Source organism: Artibeus jamaicensis, unplaced genomic scaffold (assembly GCF_021234435.1).
Source record: "Artibeus jamaicensis isolate MK-2021 breed Jamaican fruit bat unplaced genomic scaffold, CSHL_Jam_final contig_519, whole genome shotgun sequence".
NCBI lineage: Eukaryota > Metazoa > Chordata > Mammalia > Chiroptera > Phyllostomidae > Artibeus > Artibeus jamaicensis.
Genome location: NW_026521871.1, coordinates 17,222,683 through 17,241,861, shown reverse-complemented (window position 1 = coordinate 17,241,861; position 19,179 = coordinate 17,222,683). Strand labels below are relative to the sequence as shown.

General features: G+C 36.9%; 1 protein-coding gene across 15 annotated transcripts in view; it reads right to left on the bottom strand.

The window, feature by feature from the left end:
- The window catches only part of SETD5 (SET domain containing 5), a 75,802-nt gene that overhangs the window by 24,728 nt on the left and 31,895 nt on the right, over window positions 1-19,179 (bottom strand). For 2 of the 15 annotated variants that reach the window (XM_037134753.2, XM_053669001.1), the window contains exons 1-15: window positions 14,926-15,003; window positions 14,278-14,368; window positions 13,898-14,122; window positions 10,206-10,398; window positions 9,819-9,924; window positions 9,284-9,492; window positions 8,886-8,944; window positions 8,027-8,205; window positions 7,050-7,088; window positions 3,629-3,871; window positions 2,972-3,120; window positions 2,471-2,588; window positions 1,662-1,771; window positions 462-711; window positions 29-139 (exon numbers count right to left, since the gene is read on the bottom strand). In XM_037134753.2, the coding sequence (XP_036990648.2) occupies window positions 29-139; window positions 462-711; window positions 1,662-1,771; window positions 2,471-2,588; window positions 2,972-3,120; window positions 3,629-3,871; window positions 7,050-7,088; window positions 8,027-8,205; window positions 8,886-8,944; window positions 9,284-9,492; window positions 9,819-9,924; window positions 10,206-10,297 (1,665 nt within the window). In that variant the 5' untranslated portion in view covers window positions 10,298-10,398; window positions 13,898-14,122; window positions 14,278-14,368; window positions 14,926-15,003. Of the gene's footprint in view, window positions 1-28; window positions 140-461; window positions 712-1,661; window positions 1,772-2,470; window positions 2,589-2,971; window positions 3,121-3,628; window positions 3,872-7,049; window positions 7,089-8,026; window positions 8,206-8,885; window positions 8,945-9,138; window positions 9,180-9,283; window positions 9,493-9,587; window positions 9,725-9,818; window positions 9,925-10,205; window positions 10,399-13,897; window positions 14,123-14,277; window positions 14,369-14,925; window positions 15,113-18,009; window positions 18,134-19,179 lie in introns of those variants that run through there. The other 13 variants (XM_053668999.1, XM_053669003.1, XM_053669002.1 and 10 more) reach the window with 12 other exon arrangements.

Genomic DNA, 19,179 nt, shown 5'->3' with positions numbered 1-19,179 from the left:
AAACGAAAGGATATTTGAAGGTACCCACCCTCCTGCTATGAGCTGGGTTCTCCTGGTCATCTGTAACCTCTTCTTTCTCTTCTTCTGGATTGTCTATTTCCTTTAAGACAGAGTCAATATTCAGCTGTACCCTTAAGCTCTAGGGAAAAAAATCAATGTTTTTTTTTCCTTCCTGGTAGCTTAAAACTCTTTAGAAACAATTTCTAGTGCTTGCTCGTGTTACTTGTGGAACCACACGGTAAACACAGAGTATAAGCCCTATTCTCGGTACTAAAACTTGGAGAGTAGCTGAGGAGATGTTATTAATATTGCTTAAAAAGAGAGAGAGAAATTAAAAAAAGGAACACACACCCACACCCACCTACTATCGATTCCCTACATCAGACTCATGGCAACCTGGGATCCTCCTCATTTAGAGAGGATCAGTACCATAGCAACAGCCTCTGGCCAAGGAAAATTACCTCATGGTCACTGGATACAGTCACTTTCTCAGAAACTTGCTCTGGTTGTGGGTTGGTATCCTCTTCCACAGCCTCATTCTGCTGCTCCATCTCTAGCTCTTTCCGTCGTGCTTTTCTCCGTCTAGTCTCTGCTCCAATGATGGGTAGGCTTGGAGGAGGTGGGAGTGGCAGTTCCACAGCACTGGGATTCCTTTTCTGTATAGGGCAATTCCGGTTCCCCTTGTGACATGCACAGTCCACTTTATAATTACTGCTCCAAAGAAACAAACAAAAGCACCTGTCTCAGTACTCTTAAAAACCAATCATATTACCCATTCTTTCTCTCAAAATACTAGTATATTTCTTGTGGTATTATCTTTGAATAAGTAAGAGAGTCACTATAGTCTATGTGGAACTTCTTCAAAGAAAAGCCAAATGAGTATTTTCAATATTCTGTGCTTCTATATAACCCCAACTCTTCCCACTGACATACGGTTAGTGGAAAGGAAAGAAAACCCCACCAAATTCAATTCTCCCAACTCCCATTTGTTATTTAATGGGTAGTGAATCAGTAAGTTTGAAGCGGCCATACTTACTATTTTCTGTTTACCTTCACCACATCGTAACTTTTACCTACTAATTCCCTACTTATTATTATCTTTTCTTATTGAACATGTGCCAAATATCAATTTACCATATAACCTTTTTTTTTTTTGCCTAAAAGGACCAAGGAAGAAAAAGCATCCACTTAATAACACCCATGCCATATTCATCTGTGACTTGCCAGCTCTGTTTTTCTGCATTGTCATATATACTAGATTACATGGTTGAGCAGATGGGGTGAAACTTTAACCTCTCATTCTACATGACCCGTAGCACAAGTGCTGTGTGCATAACAACAGATGCTATTGCAATTTCTAGGAATGTCATACATACTCCCCCCCCTTTACTATTCTTGCTATAAAGGAGTAAACCAAAATACCTTTGATAGGAGACTATTAAGCAGTATCATACAATGTACCAATGTCTCCAAAAAACGACCAATCAGCTAACCCTAAAATGCCCTAAGCCTACCTCTCCCTCCACAATTTCTAGGCAAAAAATGCAATACTTGTGAAAAGATTAGTTAAAAGAGATGAAAATGGCATGAAACAAAAGCAGACTCAATAACTTAATATGTAAGATAAGGCCATTCATGTCAGGAAAATTTGGAGGTCTTACCAGTTACTGTACTCATAATCAAATGCTATGGTGACCTCGGCATCCTTGGTGATGGCAGACACAGCATAAATACACAGGTGAATCATCCCATCTGCAATCATGTGTCGCACCTGTGTAGACGACACACATGGTTGGAGATTTATCATAAAAACGAGAAACTCTCCAAAAGAAGAAAAAAACTTTTAATCCAAATAATTTCTCCCCACTTAAGAGTTATTGTAGTCTGTTATATATCATTTCATTTGAAACCATTATACAGTAACTGTTCCAAAATTTAAAATACTTCAATAAATTCTGAGATGTAAGAAATCAGGGTAAGGTTACTGTTCTGTATCTTAAAGCTATTTCAGAGAATTAAAATTTCTTACTTCGTCTGTAAGAAAAGCCCTGTAATTTTCTTGCTTCATTTGATATGGGTGCACTGAAAAATCAATTCTAAAAATGCCCCAAATCTCTTTTATAACACTATTAACTAAAAGATAAAAAATTACAACCACACAACTTAGTTTGGGCCCAATGACATATTCTGTAATATTATATGGCAACTTCTTTAATATAACCCCTTTGACTTCTAATCCAGCCTAGCTCTTTCTCTTCAGCAAATGCTTTTTTCCTTGCTAAAGAAGATTTATTCTTGCCTACATTCTGTTGGAATAAAAGCATCATTAGTTTTGTTTCTTGTTTCTCTTACAATGAAGATCACAACCATTATCTACAGACCTTAATCTGGGTGAAGTTTTCAGACTGCTTCTTCAGTAGACTTTTCTTTGGTGATTCCATTCAAAGAGAAGTTGCTATACAAATCTTACCTCTGCATTTGGTGTACACGATCTTCTGATGAACCGAGCGTCATTACCGAATGTACGTGCATCCACACACATCTCTACACCATTGAATTTTGAGTAGAAGAGCACAAAGGGGTATGGTCTAGGGATATAATTAAAATTCCTGTAATTCTCAACACAAATAAAAAGGCCACCCCATGACTTCAAATATGAAGCATATATGAAGCATATGCTGACAGAAGCAGTCTTTTGCAATTCCTAAACTTGAAAAATATCACATGCCGGTCTGCTTTTGATTAAAGAATAAGCACAAAACAAGGAATACTTGGCTTGGACTTATGACTACTTTATTCATTAAACAATTTGCAGATTTATTTGTACTTCTCCAGCAATGCAGACAGAAATAAGCTTATTTGAGCTGTAATTCCCCGCCAAAAGAGTAGTCTATCAACCAGATAGTTTTACAGCCATAGTACTGAACCAGGCCCTCCTTAGCCCTCACCGCTCAATAAATGATATTCTTACTTTTTGAAGAAATGCCCATTGACCTCAAATTGCTGTCGCAACATGACTTTTCCTCGATACTCTATTATAAGAGTATCCAAAGCCAAATCTCTTGCAGCCCTCAGGATCTTCCGGTGCTTTTGTACGCGAGTGACTCTTCCCAACTGTAGCTGAATAAAACCGGAGTATTAACATTAGACAACAGCAACAGGAGCTTAGTACACTAAAAATATTTCCTAAGTGAGGAATTTGTATATATTATTTAGGTCAACGATCAGAAATTTTTGATTTGCTAAAAGGTGTTTCTAGGAAACAGATTCTAATATAGTGAACTTGTCACCCCCTCCACGGCAAGAAAGGATCCAAGAAAAATATATGATTAAGATTTCGGTGGTCTATGTCTAATGTAAGAATGAGGAAAAAACAAGCTTAGCTTTCTATGAATCATAGTAATTCCTACTGAGGCTGTGTAAAATTTTCTATCTTTATTTTTAATCAATAAAAATAGTTTAAAATGTATATCACTATAACCTGCTTTGGTTAAAGATTCTCAGTAGGTAGCTAATTTGTTATTCTAAGTCCTTGAACATTTGAAAAATATGATAACTCCAACATATGACCCCTTCCTGGGTTCTTAACAATCACTTACTTAAGAGTCATTAATCCTTTGATCCTTACCTGCATTTGGGAACCAATAACTGTATTATTACAGGCCAATTCAGTCTTATTGATAGTGTCTAAAATAGCAGGTTTGCCCACAAATTCCTTGCTAGAATGTAGATGTTGTTCAAGGGCGTTCTGTACATCGGCACTGTACTGATTAGTGAAAGCTTCTTCATACTGATCAGTCCACAGTCTTATCCGATTTTCCCATCCCTCAGTTGTATTCTCATCTAAATTCTGTGCTTCAGAAGGAGAATTCTGCAGAGAACAAAGGTCAGGTAGGTTAGCAGAGTCATGAATAAAAATGGGAAAGGGAGGAAAGAGACTGAGTCTCAAAGAAAATTTGTTTTTGCTTGGCATTTGGTGTGGCATAAAAGAATAATAGCTTGGGAGTCAGGGGATCTGGCTTCTACCTTGGTTTCACTACCAATAAGCAGGGAAGCCTTGAACAACATAGAAAAGCTCAGTTTCCTCATTTCTAAAGGGAGAAATTAATCTGGATCATAGTTCCATTCCATCACTGTGATGCAGATGTGTGTTTTATGACCATTTTTAAGTCATAAAAATCAATTTTGTTATTAGAAGAACAGTATCAAGTTAACAAGAAAGTTTTCATGAAAATGAACAAAACACCCCTCAAATATCACATCCCTTAAGTTTCAATACTTCTTAACATCTGCCTTAGTGTGCCAGCCCAAACTGGTATTATTCTACTTCTCTCTAGAAGAATGTTTTTTATACAATTAATACATGTTTATTTTAAATATACATGTGATCCAAAATAAATAAGTAATCTATCATCTCACTTCACATAAAAAAATTATTCTGGAGTGTATCTAACACTCTTTTTTGACAGTTTAAATAGCTGTATTCTGGTAAGGTGAGGTGGGGCAGGTAGGTAGAGTGTAGAAAATGCTGAGAGGTACCTTACTATACTTCTCTAGGAAAACCATTGCTCTCTATGGGGACTGTGCTGAGAAAAGATTATTATATTACAGAAACATCATCCTAAACAGACAGTTTTATGTGTTTGAACTACAGAGACAAAGCTTAAGTCTGATACATGTTCTCCTTCATGGTGCTCAAGACTTAAGGTGGCATCAGAAAACAAAACAAACACTGATACTGATGATGTCAAAGTAGCGATGACTAGAAGGAAAAGACAGTATAATACCAATGCTCTTTACAAGTCACGTCCACACTAAACTTGCAGAAACAGGCATAAGAAAATTAAACATATAGTCCATAAATTAGATAGAAAACATTTATACCTATTACAACAATTGTTTTCTTTCATTCTTGTGTCACTGGTTTTAACCAACTGTTGTCTACTATTCTTTCCCCATGAAACGGAAAATGGGGGGAAAAAATCAATACTATTGTTTTCTACATTTCTCACTAGTCCGAAAAACTGAACAACAAACAAAGGATCTAAGGACAACACACTGAGAACAGAATATCATTTGCTTGACATGTCAATAACAGCTGAGAACAAGAAAAGTGCAAAATTTGGGACTTAAGGGTACTTGCTTATAAGACTGAGGATTATGGGTGCCCAAACATTATTTTCAAGTTTAAGCAACCAGTAGAGATCATTAAACTTTTGACTTGTTAAACTTAATGCATAATAGAAGCCTCTGCTACAGTATCATATGCTATTTATTAATATAACTTGTCTATTCTGCTGTCCCATTCTTCTGGGTATTAAACATCCTGTCTCAGAGGATTCAGAACAGTGGTTTCTCAACCAGAGGTAATTTGCCCATAAGAAGACATCTGATAATACCTGAAGTCATTTTTCAATATCATACCTGTGTGTTACTGGTACTGAGTAGGTAAATGCCTGGGATGCTGCCAAATTGCCTATAATGCAGAAAACAGGCCCCTGCAACAGCCCAAGAATTTCTTGCTTCAAAATGACAATGGTATCAAAGTTGAGAAATTTTGAGTAGTCTCCAAGTAGGGAAGCTCTTGACTTTGGGACTAAAAATCCAAATGATTTTTCCCCTATTCTTATAGCGCTCACCCAGATCTTCGGTGGAGTTTAACAATAAGGAATTCTAAGTACAAAATCTGTAACTCAACCTAAAATTCTGGTGTGAGAATTAAAATAAACCGACCAGTGTTTTTTATTTATTGTCTACATTTTAACACGTTTATTGGACTGTCAACATTTCAAAACAGCAAGCAATACTTGGGGTTTATGTATAGTTTTTTTGGAGAGTCACTACATATATTTCAAAACATTTCAAGCTCCTGAAGGCACTTTACAATAGTTGATAAAATAGAACTTAACAGCTGGGACCAGGGATGTGTCTGTTCTATGTATCTATTAAAGGTCCCCTGTAAGCAAAGGAGACAAAAATAAAGGGGTAGTTAAAGCAAAGTTGGCCCCTTGCAGTAGGATAATTAAGTTGTGTTCTAAGGCATCTCAGGGCTTTGATGCTCTTGGGCTTTAAGTCCTCTTCCCATCTCTTTTACAGATATGTACAAGTCTGTTTACGTGCAAGGCAAAGCCTTCAAATTTTAGGTAAAGTGCTACTTGTGATCTTTGTTAACACTGGTCATAATAAAGCTTATTCTCACTAAAAGATGTTAATGTTTTCCATATATAACTGTGAACAGGAAAGATCCTTATTCTACATAATTTATACATTTAGGGATATGAATACTTAAAAAATTAAAATAGCTCTTAGTTATAATTACATGCTTTGAAGCCCTAAGGAATTGTTTGGGAGGTATGTCATTCTATATATACATAGGTAAAGGAAGATACCAGGCTACCTAATCAAATCTCCTTCGGTGAAACTGTTTTTATCACCTAGTACCTAAAAATTCATCCAACATAACTTCTCTATTCTCCAACTGCTACCCAAAATCATACCTCATAAGCTCTTTATTTTATAACCACAGAAAAGAAACACATTAGCATCATCAAAATCTTCTATACCAAATAGATATGCCGGGAGAACTCAGTTCAAATATAAGTAATTCCAGTAAGAGTAATTCCTATCAATAAACACTACTTTCCTACTGATGAAAATTATCCTTCCAAATGGTGGTTAAAGCCCATATGGTGCTAGGGTGGGTACATAAGAGATGCTCTATCCCCAGAAAACCCTCAGTCCTGAGGATGAGGCTAATCACAATGACAGAACATGTCAGCCTCGTTTTGTTTACGAAAATGTCACCCCCAGAAAAGCAGCTAATGAAAAACCAACACATGAAGTCTTAATTACAGAAAGGGAAAATATTTCAGAAAATGGCCAAGAAAATCTACTTTGGAGAAAGGCTCAATGAAAACCGAATGGCAACAATTACAAACTAATGAAAAGCAGAATCCAAGATTCCCAGACCATCAATGTCAGGAAAGAAGCTAACCAAAATGCAAGATCACAGTGAAGTAAACACAGCATCAGGGAAGAATACCCCTTACCTTCATCCGCAAGGACTTCCGGGATCCCTCTCGAAATGCCTATCCCAAAGAGGAAAACAAGTAGAACAAAACAAAACTTGGTACCAAGAATGACAGTTATACCTATCTGAGACTAAAACTAAGGCAAGAATTAGTGTTCTAGTCTGCCCCCTTTCCCTAGGTAACAAACACAACTGAATTCCCCACACTGTTATCAAGAGTAGGGGTAGCTCAAGGCCAGTGAACTCTGTGGCTAATTCCAGTGCATCCCATTGTGAAACTAGGTAATTAACAGGGAAGAGCATGCATCACTTAAACCCTAAATACGCCCTGACACTAAAAGAAAAAGCAAATCAAAATGTTAAGGTAGCAGATTTACCAATTTTGAAATTAAGAAGGAAACAAAGACCAATCCCCTAAACAAGGGATGGGCAAGTCACCTAGGAACAACAGAGTTGCCCTGATGGGGAAGAGAGAACACAAAACAGAAGAGGTTTCTCCTGGAGACTTTTTGTTTGAGAATACAGGAAAGTGACCGCGACACTGAGGAAGCCTAGACCATTCAAGAGATGTTTCCTGATTTATTTTTTTGAAACAAGGAAAAAAAAAAAATCAACCCAATGACATGAGGTGGGCATGTATCAGGACAAGAAGTGCTGACCGCTTTGGGCTGAGGAGGCAGGGAGACACTGGAAGGAATAGTGGAAGCCTAGACTGGAGGCTGCTGTAGCACACACGGGCTTGTGCCAGGTGGGGCTGGGATTTCATACCTGGGATGGGGCTTGGAGAAGAAACTGTGCCAGTTGTGATGGTATGGAGTGGCAGAAGAGAGGTTGGTCTACATGTTCACAACACAGATTAGCTGATTTTTGCAAGTAGAGAAAAGTGGCCCTTCAAACATCTCGATCAAACTTCTTAAAAAATTTTGGTGCATTCGTGGTCCAAAATTTGAGCTATTTCAGAAATATTTCTATTTAAGATACTTTTACCCTCCGTACCTTGATTTTCTTTGTCTTTGGTGCTGCACGACCCTTTTCTGGACTCTTTTTCCGCTTCTTGGGTTTGGTTCTTCTAACAGTTAAGGTGATGCTAGTAGGTGTGTGCTGTGTTGCTGTATACAACACAGTGGAAGGAGAAAGCTCCTCATCCCAGCTTTCTGTTGCACTGCTATCCCCACCTGAAAAAAGATTATTTTATAATTTATACTGTATAAATAGATTTAAGAGCATTAAAAACAGCTTATTCCATTAGATCTATTCCATATCCAGTAGGTCATTACTTCCACTATCACTGTATTTCGCTGTGTATAATGTGTATTTTTGCCCAAATTTTTGAGGGAAAAATAAGCACTCACATTACACATGGATATGATGAGTACACACCATGGGCACAATAATCCTACATATAATGTATACAAAACACTTTGCCCATTATACATGGGAGCACATCACATGCAGCAAAATATGGTAACTCTATCACCTGCAGATCATAAATACCCACTTTATTTATGAAAATAAGATTCTTTCTGTATCATTGGCAATAAGACATAAACTCTACATTGTATGTATTTCTCTCCTTATATTCAATCCCAAAGCTCCATTGCCTCAATATGTAACATATTAAAAATCATCTGATTTTCTGTGCTCACAAGACATATTTTGATTGCCTCAGGGCTAAATGCCATTTATGGATACATTTAATTCACGATAAGAGAATTACATAGTAGTCTTGTGAGGACTTCTTTCTCTTTCCACGAAAAGAGCTAGGGGACCGACCACAGGAACTTATGAAGAGTTTAGACAAATATTTAAAATAAAAAATATGTCACAATAGGAGCATAATCCATCTTCTGATTACCTGATATGTTGTCCTGCTTCCGCCGATGAAGTCTAATAACCTTCCCCCTGCTCATTCCCCTAAAGAGGGAAAATAAACTTAAAGTAGTCCTTCCAACAGCACGTAGCATATCATCGCAAAAATGGGAGAAGTGTCTCTGCATCACTACCCCCTTCTCCTCCCACCTACCAAAAGTCTCCAGGACATTAAATTTCATATCAAATTCAATAGCTTTAACATCAATCTCTCATTCCTTGTTGTCACCAATTCTCACCTAGTGCAGAGAATTCGAGCCAAGGAGCACTAAGGAATCATCTACATTAACAAACACAAGAAAGAATACTTTGAGCTTTTTCCTACTAATAAGAAACCCTAATCCCAGCAACCCAGGCTTGAATTTAGATGGAACATGATCTTACCTGCACTTGTCACAGTTGAGAAGGAAGCCATCCTGAGAAAGACCACAGGGACACCAGGTAGGAACGGTCTCTCCTTCAGAGTTCGGGCTGTCTCCACAGCGTTCCTCTACGGGCGACGGCAGGCCATTCAGGTCAGAACGAGGGATGATCGTCTGGACAGGGGGAGAAGCAGGAGGTGTCGGAGGAGGAGGGGCTCCGTAATTATGATCCTGAAAATAAGATTTTTTAAATCAACAGTGTCCAAACACTGGCCCCTCTCTCCCCTAAAGTATGGTACATATGGAAAGAAAGAAGAAAGTAGTACCCTTCGTTTTTTGGCTTCAACCAGGAAAGTGATAAAACAAAATGCCAAGGTCAACTGGGACATAAAAACAAGAACAATGATGCAGGGCTAGACGTCCGCTGGAGGCAGGGAAGTGCAAAAGGGGCAACTTCGTCATGCTGCATATAAACATTGCAAGAAAGTCACAATGTATAAGAATGGATTACACTCCAGGAAGATCACTGCTTTGGAGAGAAACAAATGCATACTCACAGCATAAGGCAGTCCTCGACACCCATGCCTCTGAGTGGTCCCATAATTATGAGTGGAATACACGCTCTTCTCATTAACTGCTGGACTAGCCTCCACAGATTCAGGGCTGCACAAAGGCGAAAAGCAATGCATGATAGCATAACGCCTACTCTTTCCTTAAATTAAGACTTAACCTCCCATTCTAACCCCTCCTCTTTCCACAACCACCAGCTACTAGGATAAGAGAAAGAACTCAGTGAAACAATCTTATTAACATACTAAGCCTATAAATAACACTGGAAGTGTTATTAAATGTGGATTTGTGTGTAACACGAAGCCAGTACAGGCAGATGTCTCAAGGCAGGCACCTGGGATACAAGGTGTCCCTAATGACAAACACAAACGTACCAGCTGAGCAGGGAGTTTCCCCTAGAGAAGCCACTCTGGGCTGCTTTAGACTCAGAACTATTCTTCTTAATTGGATCTCTTAATACTTCCATGAAACCTCACATGACATTTGCAGTGAGTGAGATGATGAAAGTGCCTTCTGTACTGCCCCAGGGACCAGGCCCTCTTCCATTCACTACCAAGACAGGATACCCTGAAGAAAGTACAGGTAAAAACAATGGCATCTTATATTTATACCTCTCATCTTGATGAACCCCCAAACACCTTTAAAGTAATAACTTCTCATCCACCAGTGACATGCAAGCATATAAAGGACACAATTATTTTACAGCTGCATGGTAGTATTATAACAGAACTTCAAAATAAAACTGTACTTAGAAGTTTTGTTAATCTAGTGACAAATAATAACAGTAGTAGTGGTCACCATTCTGAATTTCCCATTACTTTCTAGGTACTTTATATATATTCATTCATCTACTATGTGACTACTAAACATGGTAAAATAGCACCCCATATTTACAGAAGGGTAAACTAAGGTAGTGAGTTTATGTGACTTTGCCAAGCTCACATACTAACAGAGCCAGGATCTGAAATAATGTCTGAGTCCAAAGCCTGTGCTCTTTCCACTATGCCTAACTGGTTTGTAAACCAGGATAACATTCTACCTTTAAAGAAACTTATATGATATCTTAAGAATCATGCTTTGTGAGAAGCTTGGTTAAGTATCTTTCTGTACCCTTCCCCCCCAGTGGAAAATAAACAGTTCAGGCACAATTTAATAAAATAAAAGAATTCTGTAAGTGTTCAAATTTAGAAATTTAATGTAATCCTTTATTTGGTAATAAAAAGGCATAGTTGGCAAAGAATAAAAATTAAATTTTAGGGAGAAAAAGAACTTTAATTGGTTAGGCTTTGGGGAATTTGAAAGATAATTGTACTATGTAACTTTGCAGAACTGAATAACAGATATGTTGTTTAAATTAACCAGACCAGAGACTCACAAATTAGAAATTCTAAGGACACCACACACAGCTCAGCCTTATACATCAAAGAGTCTTTTAGGGCATCAAATAATGCATACTATTTGCTTCAAGTAATGTATGTTTTCCTGCTTAGAAACACACAACATATAGTACTTGGCAGGAATGAAGTGTGAGGTTCAATGTGGCACAATGTCAACTGAGAAGTGGGGAATAAAAGAAAATTCTGATATATGTATCTAACTCACTCAGTTATATGCTCCAAAACTGTGAGAAGGGATCTTATTTATATCAGCAAAGATACTTTTTAGGTGAAGAAGAACTTCAGACATAGGAAAGTATTCTCTGTTGGTGAGTGCACGCATTTTATTACTTTAAAAGAATGTCTGCAGATGGGAACTGGGGGGGATAATACATCAAGAATGGAGGTCAGTATTCTTGAGAAAAAGATGATCTGAACATGGCTCACTGGGAGGCAGTCAGCTCTGAGTATTAGGAAACAGGTGGCGTTTCCTAAACGAAACCAAAGGCAAATACGCATTAATAAAATGAAGGTAGAATTTAGTTTCTGTGATGGATAGTTAAGAGAAAGTAATTTCACATATTAATTTACTTGACAAACAAGTATTCTAAAGAACTGAACCGATTCTATATTAAGAGATTTTGTACCACTCAACACATGGGGTGAAACATGACAGCTGTTTATCAGGGGTTTAGGTTTTTCTTTTTGGACAGGAAAATGGAAAATGATATGAACTAAAAGATGGCCATGGAGATATAGCTATGTTGGTTGTATCTTACCCATCTCCAAACTGAGTAAATATAAATATATGCACTTCACGTGCAAGTCTAGGGAATAAAAATAAAATGTGTGTTTTGGAGGTTAAAAGGCCATCTTACTGCACAATACTTTCTAGTCAAGTACAGCATTTAATATATAGCTATACATGCCAAGTACTAAAATTTAAGCTCTTATGTTTTGATGAGGAAAATTTGTAATATCCACATTGGTCACTGATTTAATAGTTACAAGTTAACAGGTAAATATAGGATTTCTTAGGATATTCCCTGATTTTATATATATGTGTACACACACACACACACACACACACACACACACCCACCCACCCAGCTCTTATCTATATTTTAAAAGGATTAAAAACTTGGGAGTGTTAGAACTGCATTTTTTTATTAGTCAACCATTTTATGCAAATGTTAACTATAGTCTTTTTTCCTCTATGTCTGAACTGCTATGATAGTTGGGCACATACCCAGAACCCAGGCTTAAAATAGACTCCATCAATTGTGTTCAAAATACAAGATGCAACCTGGTGCTATAATGCTATCTATTTGGAAATGTCTTAAACTCATTTGTGGTAGGACTGTAAATTCAGAAAAATCTTCATGCCCATTGTTGAATCTACAGTTTTTCCCCTACAAATATACTAAAAATGCATAATGCATAACGTTGCCATCAGCTTAAAAAAACTGTCAGGTAAGATTTGGGTCTCTTCCTTGTTTGAGTACTTTGCCCTACATACCAGAGCCCAGAATAGTGACATGTGCATGACAATAGAATATGCATGGTGAAATATTAAAATATATCATTAATAATTTAACAGAGTGTTACATAAGCTAGTTGTTGACATTCTCTTGCTTTGTAGAAATATTAAACAAATAACTGTTTACAATAATTAGTTATGACCACAGCATTAAAAATCTGTCTGGAGACTGTGAATGAAATGTCTCAGGGAACAGAAACACTGCAGTCCAATTTTCAAGCCAGAATTATTTTTTTCTTCCTGCAATTACTTCTGTACTCCCTAGCAACACTTACGGGCAGTCATCTGTATACTTTGGGAAAAATACCAGTTTTAAGAATAATTGCTTTTGGTTTTTATCTACTTATCCAAAAGTCACTGATTTAATCTCTTTGTTGAAATTTTTCACAAATGTTAATGCTGTCTACCTATATAGCTTGCTAGTCAATCCATATAGGAGTTAGTGGCTGACTGTAAAAAAATCTCAATACTACGTAACTAGTTATCTACTAATGCAAGAAGATTTTTAAGTACCTTATTTGGGAAATAGTTATAAAATTGGAAACCTCAGCTATTGGTATAACTAAATCTGTCTGGCATGCAAAACACAAAAACCTCCCAAAACCCAAGGGGGGTATAACAAAACAAAAAACGCCCCCAAGACCCCCTACCCCCACCACCTCAAAAAACACAACCAAAAAACCCCACACAACACACAAACAAAACCCAAAACCACACACACACAAAACCCAAAACAGGAAGGGAGGGGAGAAAAAGAGGAAAAAAAAAAAAAAGGGCCCTGGAATAAACACAACCCACCCTTCCCCACCCCGCACCCTCCATCTTCTTTTCTGTATGGCGATAAGGCCAAAAACTGCTTTAAACTGTAGACTACCCCAGAATACAACACACTGCTGCTTAGGGTAGCTTCATTGTAAGCCTTCCTCTTTAAGGAAGGCAATAAACAGTTAAATTGTCCTAGGTGGCTTTGTGAAGAAATATACAAGCTCTTTACTAATATTCTCAGTTTTAAGGAAGAAAACCACTATTAATCAGGGATGCAGTTGAACCCAGAATTCTGGTGCAGTTGCTTTTCTTTGCTGAAGGGGGAAGAATCCCCAGGGGACGGTGAAAATGGCAAGAGAAACAGGGGAATTAGAGCAACACCCACCTCACTCAAGAAGTGGCTGTGGGATCAAGAGTCTGAACTGGACCTGAACATATTCAAAACACCAGGATTTTTCCAGCCCAGACCCTAATCCCTGGTACTGCCTGGAATAGACTTGGCTTCTGGGGGTGTGCTGCCCCCTAGGCCCCTTGGGTCTCTTTCGCTGGACTTTCACATCCTTGTGTAGTGCCACTTCGTCTTGAAAGGTAGGGGGCTTCCACTTCCTTTCTGTAAGCAAGGAAGAGTGGGTACAAGGGAGGTAAAAGGACAAGAGGGGGAATCTGTAAGCAGGGGGAATCTCGGACATTTAAAGAGAAGGGATACAAAAGGCTAAAAATTTTAAAACTGTGAATAATATATAAAGTTTTATAACAAAGGCCTACCTTCATTGCCATTTGGCATTTAAATTCTTCAAGAATTGAGAGTCTATTTTTAGGGATTGGGCTTTTCGACAATTCCTAAAGCTGCTCTTAGCTGAAAAAAAAGTTTGGTACCACTGATTTTGAAGGTCCTCTTTCTAGGCAATGAATATTATAATAAAACAGATGACACTACTTTCCACGTTTTCTATCCCACAATGTCAGGAAGCTTAAGTAACTTGTCCATATAAAAGTTCAGCCCCTTTACTCTAGAACAATGAGAAGTACATAGGAAGAGGCCTTCAAGGAAAATCAGTTGGAGAGAACTCCTCTTTATCTCCATCCATCAGAATAATCATTAATTCTATAGAAGCAGGCAGTGACACCTACTTTATTTCAATCTTCCCCACCCATCAAAACAAATGAAAATATAATCACTACTTTGCACATTTCATTCTATTATTTACTTAGAACTCCCTCCCCCAATTCTTCCCCCACCTTTTCTATTTTTCCCTCTCCAGCATCTATGGGAGAAAGGGAAAGGTCTAATCTCATTTACAGTGGGCTAGGCTTGAGTTTAGAAAATACTCCATATTTATTATTAGATGCCCGTAAGAAAGTTGTCTCCACACAAACTCGTAATTCGCCTACTACCTAGGAAGTAGCACTTACTCTGATCCAGCAGCCATATCTGAGTAGGATGTATCTGGTGTGGTGACTCCCAGAGGGATTGCAATGCTCATGACGTCCAGCACAGCAGAAAGTGGAAATCACGGGGTCCAATTAATGGAGACTGGCCACTCTGAGAGTGGGGGTGAGCTGCAGAGCCTCAACCAACATGTTATGGACATGAGGAATCCTGCCACAGAAAAGGAAAATAATATCTAGTAACCAGTATTTCTTTAAATTTATCCTCAATGCTACTATTCTCCCCCCTCCCCATTTTTGAATAAGACTTTAAAGGGATAAATATAAAACAAGTACAGCAAGGGATCTATACATTGTCCTAGGTTTACTATGTAATGCATTAATGACATAAACAAGTTATGCTTTCTTTTCATTCTATTTTTATTTTTTCCTTTTCAAGAGAAAGTAATAGTCTGCCCAGCTTACTAATAAGCACACTTCCCCCATTCTACAACTGCTCATCAAACAAAATTTTCTAGTAATGTAGGAACTAATAACCTTAAAGATATGAAATGGCTAATAGAAATACCAGTTTAACTTTTTGATAATTCAAGATCTTCGTGTAAACCCTGCCTGCCTGCCACAATTGCAATTTTTCCAGCAGCCAGTTATTTCTTCCGAATAAAAGAGATCAGTTTGTTTCTATTTGTCTGGACAGAGCTGTTCTTACTGCTTTTTTCTGTCACAGAGCAGTCTTCCGTTTTTAAAACCATTTTTCTTTTCTTTTTTTTGAAGATTTAAAAAATTTATATTTAGAGAGAGGGGAAGGGTAGGAGAAACAGAGTGAGAGAAACATCAGTGTGTGGCTGCCTCTCACACGCTCCCTACTGGGGACCTGGCCCACAACCCAGGCATGTGCCCTTACCAGGGATTGAATCAGCAACCCTTCGGTTCACAGGCATGCAGTTCAATCCACTAAACTATACCAGCCAGGGCTAAAACCAACTATTTTAACTATAATTTTGGGAGAAGATGCAATTATCTTAACAACTATATTTGTGAGGTAATATCCACTGCTAGATACGAATAAAAACAAGTCACAAAGAGTACAGCTTCATGATAAAGATCAGAAAATATTGTGTGGAAAAGTATCGAGGACACCTTGAGTCGCAACCATAAACAGAGGAATTTGGGAACAGAAAGACCTGCAAACAACTTAAGTGTAAAAATGCAAAAGTAGATTAAGAGATTTTGAAGTATGGTACAAAAGGGGAAAAATGTATTTTATATGAGTGGTTTTCTGTTATAAAAATAACCACTAAAAGCATAAAGTAAGAAGACAATCAATGTCAAAGACCCAGACTAATAAAGATTTCTGCAAGAAGAGACTACAAGGAATCATGATTGATATATGATTCATGATAAAACAATTAAGATGGAAGAAATGTCAGATGACTGTTTACACTAGAAAAATTAAAAGTATATGTTATTGAGTCAATCCAGGGGACTAATGTGAACTTTAAATGGTAGACAACCTGAGATGCTTGAATCTTATTTTGACTTGAATCTTATTTTGATATCTGAAGCAAATTAACGTGAACAAAAAACATAATTGTGAACAGTGAATCAAACCAGTATTATGCATCATATTATGCATCAAGATAACAGTACTTGTTTGTGACGTTTTAAAATGCTAGAACGGATGTAAGTTAAAAGTCCTCCTTGGCACCTACACTTTGCAGGAGCTTGGTCTCACCAATGGATCTAGGACTCTTCAAGTATGGGTGTGGCAATAGATCTGTTCCCACTCAACAGAAGGTAACATATTGCTAAAACTTGGGACTAAAATGAAAAGGGCAAATCTTCCTGTCTATTGCTTCCTCACAGCTTGTAAAAGTGACTAATAACTTCTGCCTTGGGCCCATCTTACACATAACTGTTTCCTGAGATTTAAGCAGTATATCCTTAAAGTCTCTGGAAAATTGAAATAAAATCTGCAAATGGTAAGAGAGAACATATTAAATAAGCCCAAAGAGAATAAAATTAAATATTGGGGCTTGTTGGTTTAATTTTCTCTAATTTTAGTATCACTGTATAATTCAAATTAAAGAAGAAAATAAAAAAGCCTTCAAACTGCCTGGTTTAATAATCTAAACAGAGTCTGATAATAATCATATCTTTCTTGACCAATATATAGTAAACTGAACTACTATTATATTACTGTTATATATGATATATAATTACTATTATTGTATTTTCAGTAAAGAACAAGAAAAAAAGTTACTCAGTACCATTAAAACTCCTGTCACAGGCACTATTAAATGCCCATAAAAAAAAGTATGCTTCTGGATAAATACAATTTATAAATCTACACTGAGAGTTGTTATTTTTCTGAGAATAAAATTTTAAAAGTTAATTAAAATAAAAAGATAAAAAGATGATTTCAGATAGTATCTCCTTAGTACACTCCTTCATGAAATCCCACCCCAGCAAATCTGGATAGCTGAAAATAACTTTAAAAAACATTAAGTAGTTAACTATACATTTATCTTTAATGGATTATTCCATATTCATTTTCTCCAATTTTACATGATTCTTCCACTCTTCTGATGAAAGCAATTATAGGGTTACCTTGGCCATCTTGTTCTAAACAATGTTTTTATAATACTGTGGGAGTTTCTTAACTCAAAAAACAGTAACAAAACCAAATTTCTCACATAACCCTTAAGATAGTTCCTTTCTTAAAAAACACTCAACATGTAGCTATTAAAATGTTAACTGAAGACCTTTTAACAGATCATCTATATATAATATTTTATGATAATTACACTAGTTTTGTAATTCTATTGTAATTCTAGACAATAGATTCCTAGTATTGTTTACTAATATATATCATAGTTTGGAGATGTGTCCTAGAGAGACTGAGAAGAATTAACGCTCTTTCTGGGTGGAACAATTTCAAGATATTTTTTACTTGCTAATCTGTCTGTCTATTCTTACTAGAATGTGAACTCTCTAAGGACAGGGATTTTTGTATTTCAATATTCTGCTCTAGTTCTAATGTCTAGAACAGTGCCTAGCACACAGATGATGTCTGAGAAATATTTGCTGAATTTTGATCATCCTTACCTCAACATTTGATTTTAGCATTTATCAAAATACAACATCAAAAGAATTTATTTGGCTCAGTCACCTTTGTATAGACCTCTGAATACGAAGTCCCCAAAAATTATCTGTTGGTAGCTCTGAAGACCTAGAAAAAGTTGAGATACAAATTAGTATAGAAAGAAATAACACCAATAAACTGACAGAATAGAACTCTACAGAAATAACATTTTATTATTAATAATTATTTAATAATAATAAAAATAATTATTAAACACAACTGTTCGTTTCATCTTTGCATACTGTCTTGTTTACCCTCCTATGTTCCCTCTGGTATTGTATTTTTGTTCTTTAACCTTTATATTCTATTTTCCTGTAACCAAGACCTAAATAAAGGGTGGAAAGGGAAATTATCTTTTTTGACTTAAGTGTAAAAACTTGTATCACTGGATATTCCTTCTCTTTCCTTCTAATTAGGATTCTTTCCCATTTCCCACGGGATTCCTTCTTTTGATCTCTCCCAGAAGGTGCTGCTCTTCCCCACTGACCCCATCCCAAATTCAGAGGCTTTCCTTTAACCAAATGTCAATTTACTCCTCAGTCAGACAAGGACCTACCACCATCCAGTTAAGTTCGTATCACTCCTTTACCACCCCCCTACCCCACCATCCCACTGATGCCCCCTTTTCCTACTACAGAAAAAGACCGGCAAAAAGGGACACATTTCTTTTTGTGGTCAACACCCTAACAGAAATATGTGAAAAAATAAAGCCTTTATCAACTTTCTACCCTCCAAAAAAGGACAGAAAAATGGGTGATGACCTAGGACTTTTGGGAGAAGAAAGTGCAATTCAACACCAGCCAGAATGAGGTGTTAACACCTGAACTGTTAATACATCATATAGGTGAATGAGCTGTTCATATGTCATTTCAGTGACTAAGGAGAGGAAATGTACATTATGTTGATATTTTATTAATCTCCAACTGATTGAAAGTTGGAAAATGAACTATTCTTTCAAAACAATTCACAAAGAGCATATTAGGAATTATAAAAGAATAAAGGTTAACAGTACAAGAAAGAAAAAATTAAATCAAGAGACGTAGATTCTTTTAGCAGCAACAATTAAGAAATATAAGAAATGACAGAAAGAACAAATAAGTAGGAATGTACAATGGGGGGGGGGAAACGAATGT